Source organism: Nannospalax galili, unplaced genomic scaffold, assembly GCF_000622305.1.
Source record: "Nannospalax galili isolate Female #2095 unplaced genomic scaffold, S.galili_v1.0 scaffold56, whole genome shotgun sequence".
Lineage (NCBI taxonomy): Eukaryota > Metazoa > Chordata > Mammalia > Rodentia > Spalacidae > Nannospalax > Nannospalax galili.
The window spans coordinates 2,566,475-2,577,963 of NW_008340065.1; the positions used below are offsets into that span (position 1 = coordinate 2,566,475).

Sequence of the window (11,489 nt, forward strand, 5' to 3'; positions counted from 1 at the left end):
TAGGTATCTTCCTCACTCTCTAACTTTTTTTTTTCCAGTGCAGGGGATCGAACCTAGGGCCTCTATGTCTGAGCTACCACCAGCTCTTCTACCTTATTTTTTTCAGACTGTCACTGAACCTGGAGCTCATCAACTGGGCTAGACTGGCTGGCCAGCGACTCCCAGATCTCCTTCTCCCCAACACTTGGAATATAGGCACACTTCGCCAGCCTGATTTTATGTGAGTTCTGGGGATCTGAACTCGGGTCCTCATGCTTGCACAGCAGGTACTTTTCAGATCCAGCTATCTCCACAATCCCTGCTTTACTTCTGTGTAACAGTCATCTGACCTGATTTCTTAGTAACTCTACAGGAGGTAAAGGAGAGAGCTTTTGTTACCTGAGACTTAGACCAATACTTTGATTCTTGGGTGAGGTGACTAAGGTTGGGAGGCCTCTCCAGGTAGAGAAAAGGCAGAGACCACATGAAAAATAAACCATCTTTTAATGAAAGTAGAACATATGTTATAGAGAGGCAAGGCAGGCGAACTTAGAACAAATCAGTTGGTTGCTCGGAGCCTTTGGTTCGATGTAGCTTTTGTTGAGGGTTATGGTGGTGTGGGCTTTGGAGTGCAACAACTGTGCCCAGGGTGTTAGGAGCTTCATGTATCAAAACTCTCCACCCTTTTCAGACTCATGACTCTTTTGTATTTCTCAGGAAGAAGTTATAAGCTGGTGCTGTGCAGTGGTTGAAATACTGTCTCATGTACAGAGAGGCTAATGGACCTATACCAGCCCAGCACCTCCTGTGGAAGGTGGTATATCTGTTGTCTGCACCTGTTGGGGTAGCAGGGAGCACATGTGGTCCAGGAACCACAATATGTGCTTTAGTTCAAGTGAGATACCCAATGGCTATTGCTGTTGGTTCATTTGTTAATTTTGTGGTCAGTTGCAAACTGTTTTGGGAATTTCCCATTGTTTAATGGGAAAAAAAACTCCCAGTATTTGGAAACGTATTTCTCTCTCGGATTCTCAAACACCCTGCATACGCCAACAATTTCATACACCTAATAAAGATAAAGTTGCAGCAATTTTGGCAACTGTGTTTGTTGATTGGCCCTTAATTTGATTGCCTGATTTGTTCTAATTGGAGTCTAAAACTCTGTGGTCTGATCAATAAATGGGTTCAAGGTGAAGGAAATAATAATAGTAACAATAATAAAACACATTGCCGAACAAGCTGTCTGACGTGAGCCTTTCTGTGTTTGGAAATTTTATAAAATTCTTTGTATTTGCCTCTATCCATCTATCTGCCTATCTATCTATCTATCTATCTATCTATCTATCTATCTATCTATCTATCTATCTATCTATCTATCTATCTATCTATCTATCCTATCTATCTATCTATCTATCTATCTATCTATCTATCTATCTATCTATCTATCTACTTTGGTGCATGATAGAACTTTTATTTGCTTTTACTTAGAGCCTGGTTGAATTTTTGTGACGATCAAGAGTTGTACATGGCAAACCCTATATACAGTAGATTCACCCAAATCCTTATTATTGCTATGCCTGGGAGTGAAACAGAGTGTCCAAAGAAAGAGGTGTCAGGAAGGTCTGTCACTTTCTAGTGCATTTCTGTACTGTTAACACAATAGGTTGTTCCATAGCAAAAAAGACAAAAGTACTCTCTGCAATCCTAACTGCCCTCCAACTGTATTCTCAGACATCTCACCAAGTGACCAGGAAGAGTTAACACAGAGAATTCCAGATGCTTGAAGTGAGAACAAATTCCCAATTGGAGGGTGGCACAGGGTTGGGGAGTGGAGAGAGGGGGAGGAAGGAGGTTCAGGGGAGGCCTTAGTTCTCATCCACCAACCAATAGTATAAAAGTCTGAGGTCCAACCCCCATTGGTGGGACTATTTTAGAAGTCAGGTTTGCATCTGAGTTCACTGTCACAGGACTTGTCAGAGAGAACTTTTAGATTTGGCTGTGTGGAGGCCACTTCTCCTTCACGTGGAAGGTAAGCCCCAAACCCCATTGGTCCTTGATGGTGAGTGGGACATATTTGGTTTTCTTTCTAATGTGGTGACTTCTTTTTATGCCCAGGGCCAGGATGCTTATTCCACATGACTTTGTTTTTTACTAGCAATAATGTTCATGCTGCATTCTTTTTTAAATTTAAATTTTATTTTATGTGCATGAGTATAGTGCCTGCATGTATGTAAGTGCACCTATGTTGTGCAATGCCTGTGGAGGTTAGAAGAGAGCATCAGATTCCCTGAAACTGGAGTTCTGGACAGTTCCCAGACTCCATGTGGATGCTGGGAACTGAACCTGGGTCCTCTGTAAGAGCGGCCGGTGCTCTCAGCTGCTGAGCTCTCTCTAGCTCCTTCTTTTTTCTTTTTATTTAATGGCACTAGGGATTGAACCTAGGGTCTCATACATGCTGGGCAAGTGCTGTAGCACTGAGCTATATCCCTAGTTTCACGAAGTTTTTGATATAGGGTCTTGCTAAGTTGCTCAGGTCAAAGTATTAGGGACCACCTTTCTGGGGTCTCTGTGTGGACAGTAACACATCTGCACTGACGAACAACTTCTTGTCATTTTTTCCTCTTGGTTTTATTTAGAATTTGAGGATTACAGTTACATATAGAAAATCCCACTTAGAGGATTGTGGAGATGGCTCAGTGGGTAAAGCCCTTGTTAATCAAGTGTTAGGATCTCAGTTCAGATCCCAGAACCCATGAAAAGTTGAATGTTACAGTACATATCTGCAATCCCAGTGTACCTACAGAGAGATGGAAGGCAGAGACTCTGTCTCAAACTAGGTGAAAGGTGAGGACTGATAATCCAAATTTGTCCTCTGATCTCCACACATGTGCAGTGGTTCATGCATGCCCTCACTCACAGGAACAGGCACATACCCCATACACATGAACACATACACAAAAGATAAGAAAAAGAAAATCCCACTTACAGTTGATATTCAATCAAATGCTTTCTGCTAATATTGTAAAACAGATTTTCACTATATTTTCCATCTCAGCAGAAAGTTCTTAAAACTCCCCTTATTCATAACAAAGCTACTTGACAAGTAAAAGTAGAGGGAAGAATTTAAGAGACACAACCTGTGAAGTTATGCCTGTTCAGGTCCAAACGTAGCCCCCCACCCAATGGTACACTGTTGTAGACATCACAGGGGATCCACTTCCTTTCCTTGTAGACTTTACCAGCAATGGACTCCTACGTGATTCAGATGAATGACAGCAACAGCCCGCCTGCAGTTTTGGATGTGCATGTCAGCATGAGTGGGAGAAGCTCGGTGCCAGGAAAAATGAAAGGCAGGAAAGCCAGGTGGTCTGTGAAACCTTCTGACATGTCCAATAAAACCTTTAACCCCATCCGGGCCATTGTGGACAGCATGAAGGTGAAGCCCAATCCAGTCAAGACCATGATTTCTCTGTCAATTGGTGAGTTGGGGACAACTCGACAGAAAGGCAGCATTGTCCACCGACCTCCCATCCTCTCAGGCTGCCTGGGGAAGATGGGAGGAGATGAGACTTGGACCTGGAATGTAACCTCTCGGCTCTTTTGCTTTTCCTCTTCCATGAACAGGAGACCCTACTGTGTTTGGAAACCTGCCTACCGACCCCGAAGTTACCCAAGCAATGAAGGATGCTCTGGACTCGGGGAAATACAATGGTTATGCTCCATCCATCGGTAAGCTTCCCCAGAGATGACCCCTACTGTCTTCAAATTTTACCGGCTTTTGCTTGTTTTGTTGTTTGGGGTTGTTGACATCCTCAAACTACAATAGTCTATTCTGGTCAGAAACTTGTGATCCTCCTGCCTCGTATTTCTGAGACTTGGGATTATAGGCATGCACTATGGCATCTGCCTTTTAATGCTCTTTAAAAATTACATTTATTGCCAAGCGTGATGGTGCATGCCTTTAGTCCTGGCACTTGGGAAGCAGAGGCAAGTGGATCTCTCTGAGTTCAAGGTCAGCCTGGTCTACATAGCAAGTTCCAGGCCAGCTGAGGCTACAGGGACACCCTGTCTCAAAAAGGCCAAAAAAATAATAATAAAAAATTACATTATTTTGTGTGTGTGTGTGTGTGTGTGTGTGTGTGTGTGTGTGTGTGTGCGTGTGTGTGTGTCTATGGGCAGGCATGCATGCCAAAGTTAGAGGATAGTTCTGGAAGTTGGTTCTCTCTTTCTTTTGGTTCCCCAGGATTGAACTCACCTGTTGGGCTTGGTGGCAAGCTCCTTTACATGCTGAGCCATCTCACTGACCGTCTTTAATGCTTTAAAATATTTTTATTGTTTTTATTTTATGTGTATGAGTGTATTGCCTGCATATAAGTAAGTGCACCTGTGCTGTCCCATGGAACTGGAGTTACTGACAGTTGTTAGCCACCATATCAGTGCTGGGAATCAAACCCAGGTCCTGTACAAGAGCAGCCAGTGCTCTTAACTGCTGAGTCATCTTTCCAGCCAATGCTTTTTAATAGATCTAAATCTATAGTAATTTTCCTTGCTTTCCTGATGCAAAATTTTGAAGAAGAGGCTAAGATTAAACAGCCTTTTGCGTTTGGGGAAGGGGCTTCAGTCTGAATGCTTAAGGACAGCTAGTGGCGTCTAATTTCTTTTCTGATTGCATTTGCATCCTGGCACCTCCTAGTGGTTCCCAAACACAGTTATTCCTCCGACAGTGCTTTTGCCCCATCATTACTAATTATACTAGGCTTTGAGCCTGCTGAACTGTTTGCTCACTCAGTCCTCCTGGCCTCACGTTTATTTACCTATTTACTTGCTGCCCCTATGAATAGCTCCTTTACTTTATTTCCTTCTGGATTGAAGACCTGTTTTCATTCTGGCCTTGATTCCATTGAAATGCATTTATAACGATTGAAGAAAGAGATCATCAGCAAAGAATGGACTGTTACCTTGAGGAACAGAGGCTGTTTCTGATAATAAGACATTATTCCTATAGGGGAAACTCCATATGTCAAGAATATCTCCCCTAAAGATTTTGGTAAAATAAGTAATCCATTGACTTTATTTTCATGTTGCATGTCTGCCCTATGTATTGCATATATGGAATATTCTTTTTTATATTTTATTTATTTATTTTTATATTTTTATGTGTATGAGTGTATTACTTGCATGCATGTAAGTGCATCTGTGTCATGCAGGGCCTGTGGAGGTCAGAAGAGGGCATCCAATCCCTTAGAACTGGAGTTATAGATAGTTGTTGGCCACCATGTGGGCACTGAGAATCAAAGCTGGGTCCTTGGCAAGAGCAGCCAGTGATCTTAACCGCTGAGCCATCTCTCCAGTCACCCTATGTGGTAACATTCTTTTTTTTTTTTTTTTTTTGGTCTTTTTGAGACAGGGTCTTGCTGTAGCCCCAGCTGTTCTGGAACTCACTATGTAGACCAGGCTGGCCTTGAACTCACAGAGATCCACCTGCCTCTGCCTCCCAAGTGCTGGGATTAAAGGCTTGCGCCACCATGCCTGGCATGTGGTAACATTCTTAATGCAGAATGAGAAACCTAGTTTTTCAGGTGTGGTGGTGCACATCTTTAATCTTAGCACTTGAGAAACAGAGGCAGGTGGATTCCTAGTCTACATCGCAAGTCCTAGGAGGCAGGTGGATTCCTAGTCTACATCGCAAGTCCTAGGTCAGCCAGGGACCCTATCTCAAAACAAGGACAATATCCAACAAACAAAAACCCAGTTTCATGCTAATATCAGGTTGACAAACGTTTCAAAGAGGTATGAGAGACAGGGTTTTTAGATGATTACTTATATCTCAGAAAGTTTCATACAACAAAAATCAAATTCAAGACCCAAAATTAGGCCATAATTTTGTAATGGTGGGCTAGCTCAGCAGGTGAATATGCCTGCCATCAAGTCTGATGATCTAAATTTGATCCCTGGGATCCACATGGTAGAAGGAGAGAAACGACTACTGTAAATTGTCTTCCTTTAGGCTACCTATCCAGTCGGGAGGAGGTCGCTTCCTACTACCACTGTCCAGAGGCACCACTGGAAGCTAAGGTGAGCCTTCTACAAGGAACCAGCTCAGGAGCAGTTTAGGGCAAAGGGTAACCTGCTTCTTGCTTCTGTTCCACAAGGAGTAATGCTTTTGGGAAATGAGTAATGGTTTAATCATCTGATTAAATCATTCTAGCACTTCTTTTTAAATTAAAAAAATTATTTTATGTACATGAGTGTATTACCTGCAAATATATAAGTTCACCTGTGTTGTGCAATGCTCATGGAAGTCAGATGAAGGTTTGGATTCCCTGGAACTGGAGTTATGGATGGTTATTAGCTGCCATGTGGATGCTGGGAATCAAACCTGGGTCCTCTGCAAAAGCAGCCAGTGCTCTTAAATTCTGAGCCATCTCTCCAGCTCCCTGAGTACTTCTTAAATAGTTGGGGGTCACTCATCAATGATGTGTTCACTGTCATTACAGTATAAGGGTGTCTCCCATAGCTACCATAATGTCTGTTGCAGGATTCTCAAAGGACCTCCAGGTCACCCTAGATTTGACTTTCTGCCAAAGATCATTGAAAACCCACTTCACAAACCACAATTTAATTTAGTTAAAAATGTATTAGTAGGATGTGTGTATCTGTGTAGTTTCCCTCACTCACTGTAGGACAGAGACTGACTTCATGGCATACGGAGTGGTGGTAGTGCCAAGTTTAGATGTTCCCTTCCCTTCAGAGTCTCCGTCCTAACTCAGGTGATGTCTTTCATCTGCATTTCAGAGAAAAGCCAGGCTCCAAATTTCTGGTTAAAAGTAAATAAATAACCCAGTAGAAAACAGTCCAAGGTCAATCCAAGGTCCCTCATGAGAGTTGGTTGAGTCATGGCCAACTCAACCTTCCAAAGTGATTTGTTTATTTCTTTTAAGTGGTCAATATTTTCAACAGCATTTAGATACAGTTAGATAGACAGACAGATAGATAGATAAATAGCTGATAGATACATAGATAGGTAGGTAGATAGATAGACGGCAGACAGATAGAAAGGTAGAGAATAGATGACAGGTTTGGTTCTGGCGTAGCAATCCTTCCTATTACTTAGAACTTATAAATAAGCTCATTATTGCGTCTAGCGCACGTGCCTGACAAGCTCTTTTCTCCTGAGTGCCCTTTTCCTCTCTTTACAGGATGTCATTCTGACAAGTGGCTGCAGTCAGGCCATTGAGCTTTGTTTAGCTGTGCTGGCTAATCCTGGACAAAACATCCTGATCCCAAGACCCGGTTTTTCCCTCTATAGGACTTTGGCTGAATCTATGGGAATTGAGGTCAAGCTCTACAATCTATTGGTAATTGACTTGATTTTTGACTCAAGTGCTCAGTTACTACCCTGTAAAAAGCATGACCATTACCCTGCCGAGAAAGGTCTGCAGGTGGATAGTTAAAGCCAAAGACAGATTTTATTACTTTTTAAAAACTTACATTTATTTATTAAATTTTGTGTGTAGGAGGGGGGACTGTGCATGCCATGGCACATGTGTGGAAGTCAGAGGACAAATTTCAGGATTCAGTTTTCTCCTTCTAACATGTGGGACCTGGGGATGGAACTCAGGTCATCATTCTTAGTGGCATGCATTATCCACTGAGCCATCTCACTGGCCCCAGATCATGTCCCCCTCCTCCTCCTCCTCCTCTTCCTCGTCCTCCTCCTCCTCCTCGTCCTCCTCCTCGTCCTCGTCCTCCTCGTCCTCCTCCTCGTCCTCCTTGTCCTCCTCATCCTCACCCTCCTCGTCCTCGTCCTTGTCATCCTCCTCCTCCTCCCCCTCCTCCTCCTCTTCCTCCCCCCCACTCCTCCTCCTCCTCTTTCTTCTTTGTTGAGACAGGGCCACATTATGCAGTCCTGGCTGGCCTAGACCAGGCTGGCTTCAGACTCACAGGTATCCACTTGCCTCTGCCTCCTGAGTGCTGGAATCAAAGGCATGTGCCATGCCAGCCTGCAGATTTTATTCTTTAAGCAAAGCCTAGACTTGAGTATTCCCCCTAAACTTTGCAGAATCATCTTAGTCTTATCCTTTCTTTCTCCTCAGCCTGAGAAGTCTTGGGAAATTGATTTGAAACAACTGGAGTCTCTGATTGATGAAAAAACAGCTTGTCTGATCATCAATAATCCATCAAATCCCTGTGGCTCAGTGTTTAAGAAGAGTCACCTTCAGAAGATTTTGGCAGGTAAGTCCCAAAGAGTCACTACACAAGGAGGGAGGGAAGGAAGTGGGAGCAGAATCCTTCGGCTGCTTCCTGAGTGACGGGGTCCTCCCCTAAGTCTCAAGCCTGGGATGGAGGTAGAGAGGTACCACTACCATCTCTAGTCAATGATGTGCCATTGGACTGCCAGGACTTGTCTAGAAGGAGAAGGGAGACACACAGACAGCATTACTAATCAAAAAATCAGAAACAGTCCACTTTGGTGCATTTGGATTTTCAGATTAGAAACATTCAAGTGGCAAGTTTACATACATAATCCAAAATCTTTTTTCAAAAAACCTCAAGCAAAGCAGAAAATAAAACACTGAAATCCGAAATACCTCTGATCCCAGGCACTTTGGATAAGAAATGCTTAATCCGTACTTGTCTTTACTACTCTTATCATGTGGAAGACAGGGTTTAAAATATGGTTTAAATAGCAAATTTCAGCCTGCATCCTTGGAAGAATATTGGCAGTATTTAGCTCTTAAAGAAGATCAGGCACGCAGACCTTGCTTTGAGTATGAAACACAAATCACCGCAAGACGACAGAATAGGAAATGCAAAGACAACCTGGACTAAAAATGATTGCAGCGTGCTTTCTTTCTTTCCAGTGGCTGCAAGACATTGTGTCCCCATCTTAGCTGATGAGATCTATGGTGACATGGTGAGTGTGGATCAGGTTATAACATTCCAACGGTCTTGATACCGTACTGTTTTATGGGACCTCTGGAGTTGGCCTAATAGAATCACCAGAAGTAATTCTTTGTCATCAACTACATGACTCCTAAACCAGTTTTTTGAAATTCAAAAAGCTAGGAAAACCCAAAGATTCTTGGAATTTACTTTTTGTAAATTCAGATTTGATTTGATATAAATGTATTTGTAGATTTTTTTATGACTCTTATAGATGTGTATTTTTTTTAAGAGTTAGGAGATCTGGGGATGTAGCTCAGTGGTAGAGTACATGCCTAGCATGCCCAAGGCTCTGGGTTCAATCCCTGACACCACAAACCACAAATAAAGGAAAGTGGACGAAATGTTGATATTATTGATTAATGGAGGTATTAGTCTAGACTGCTTTGGAACTATTACCTAACATACAGTACATATGCTATGTAGCCTTTTAAAAGTCACCCTGAAATTCTGCATTCTGAAACATAGCTGGGCCCAGGAATTTTAGGTACTGGATTATGGGTCCATCTTTTATTTTTAAATCTATAACTCCACTAGTGACTAATTTCATAGAGCTAGTTGCAGGGGGTTGTACTTACTCCTGAGCTACAGCCACTTTCCTCATTTAAGCTTCCTTTAATCCAAACCACACACCAAAATAAATGTCTTTGGATAGGCCCTCTGAACGATTTGGGATCACAGTCACTCTTAGGGTAGGAAGAAGCCCTTAATCCTGAACCCTGGTCCTTAACATGTAAAGAAATGGGCGAGAGGCCTCTGATCCAGAGGAAAGCATGTATGGAAACCTCTTCTCCTCAGGTGTTTTCGGACTGCAAATATGAACCACTAGCAACCCTCAGCACCAATGTTCCCATCCTGTCCTGTGGTGGGCTGGCCAAGCGCTGGTTGGTTCCTGGCTGGAGGTTGGGCTGGATCCTCATCCATGATCGAAAAGACATCTTTGGCAATGAGGTGAGAGCAGTGTGGGGAAATGGCATGTGTAATTTAGTGTGTACATATTTAGTTTGAATGCACAGTGGTGAAGAAGTAGGATCCCCACCTTTTATTGGCCTTGAGGGTCACAGTGCCAGGGAACATAATGGATAAAGATACTAACAACTATTCCTCCTCCAGACTCGGTTTTCACATATCTGGGTCTGAAAAGGCACTCCATTCACCTCCAATTTTGGGGTTGTAAAAAGGGAGGCAAGTATAGAAATAACCGTACTTTTTGAAGGCTTGTTGTCTGATAATGTTTCACATACCTTAATTTTGTTTAATTCTCACAACACCCTATGAGACCATTTTATAGTCAAGGAAAACAAAGGCAGAGAAGTTACATTGCCGACATCACACAGGTTTGGGGCAGAGTTAGGCAGGGGGACCAGGAGGTCTAATCTAAGAGGGTCGTCATCACTTCCTGAGATTAAAAACCTGATGGACAGATCAGACTAGAAACCACCAACACAAGGATGCTTACGAAAGGCTAAATAATGTTTCCTGGGGGTTCTAGATTCGAGATGGGCTAGTAAAGCTGAGCCAGCGGATTTTGGGACCATGCACCATCGTCCAAGGAGCTCTAAAAAGTATCCTCCGTCGCACCCCTCAAGAGTTCTACCATGATGCTTTAGGTTTCCTCAAGGTAAGAGCAGCCTTTGGCCTTACACTTGAGGAGTTAGGGGATCAGAGAACACCACCCGTGGAATCACAGTAATTGGTGCTCATTTCTGGAGCGCTCCTTTCTGGATAGTAGGAGGTGGCATCAGTATCTCCACACGTACCTTCCTCTTGCTTCTTGCAATTTACTCTATCTTGGTAAGAACTTTAAGTGATGGAGTTCTTTCTTTCTTGCTGACTCCTTATACTAGAAGATCAAACCTAGGTTCATGAACTTCGGTGAAGGCTTTAACATCAATAATGTGGTTTTTATTTTATTTAAAATTTGACCCTTGGTTTTCATCTCTGCTCTTCTTGCAGTCGAATGCAGACCTCTGCTATGGGGCGCTGGCTGCCATTCCTGGACTCAAGCCAGTCCGCCCTTCTGGAGCCATGTATCTTATGGTAAGTATGTAGGGGGCAAGCACTATATTCCTGCAAGTCATAAATCACAGGAGACTGGGTTGGCAGGATGGCCATGGTGGTCCTGTGGGGCATGCCATTCACAAAGCTCCTGACTCAGTCATTTAAGGAATTTTCTTACTGTTGTTCCACTGATGTGATTTAACCTTGGTGTTCATAAGACTCTCTAAATAACCTAATTCTTCAGTACAGTGGACCATTTTATGTGTAGATACAGGAGCATTATAAAACACAAGTGGGAGGCATCCACATATTGTAGCTCATGACTGAGTGTGATGCTGCTTCCTTGGGGGCAGAGGACCAGATGCAGATTTTGTTTGTCTTCAGGATTGATATTGCTATTTTGTGGCCCAGAGATATTAAATGACCTGTAATGGGTGGGACAGTTCCATGTAGTAAAGAATGACCTGGCCCTGATGCTATCTGTACCTCTTTTGAGGAAAACTGTCATTCTTTTCCGTCTATCAACATCCAGGAAGGAGCTCCTCAACAAACTAAAACATGAA

The 11,489-nt window shown here is 43.0% G+C and overlaps 1 protein-coding gene across 1 annotated transcript in view; it reads left to right on the forward strand.

Moving 5' to 3' along the window:
- Positions 1 to 1,904: 1,904 nt before the first annotated feature.
- The window catches only part of Tat (tyrosine aminotransferase), an 11,842-nt gene continuing 2,257 nt past the window's right edge, over positions 1,905 to 11,489 (forward strand). The window contains exons 1-10 of the mRNA XM_008834962.2: positions 1,905 to 2,008; positions 3,212 to 3,458; positions 3,604 to 3,708; positions 5,987 to 6,054; positions 7,179 to 7,337; positions 8,076 to 8,214; positions 8,844 to 8,896; positions 9,724 to 9,876; positions 10,418 to 10,546; positions 10,882 to 10,965. Of these exons, the coding sequence (XP_008833184.1) occupies positions 3,224 to 3,458; positions 3,604 to 3,708; positions 5,987 to 6,054; positions 7,179 to 7,337; positions 8,076 to 8,214; positions 8,844 to 8,896; positions 9,724 to 9,876; positions 10,418 to 10,546; positions 10,882 to 10,965 (1,125 nt within the window). The 5' untranslated portion in view covers positions 1,905 to 2,008; positions 3,212 to 3,223. The remainder of the gene's footprint in view (positions 2,009 to 3,211; positions 3,459 to 3,603; positions 3,709 to 5,986; positions 6,055 to 7,178; positions 7,338 to 8,075; positions 8,215 to 8,843; positions 8,897 to 9,723; positions 9,877 to 10,417; positions 10,547 to 10,881; positions 10,966 to 11,489) is intronic.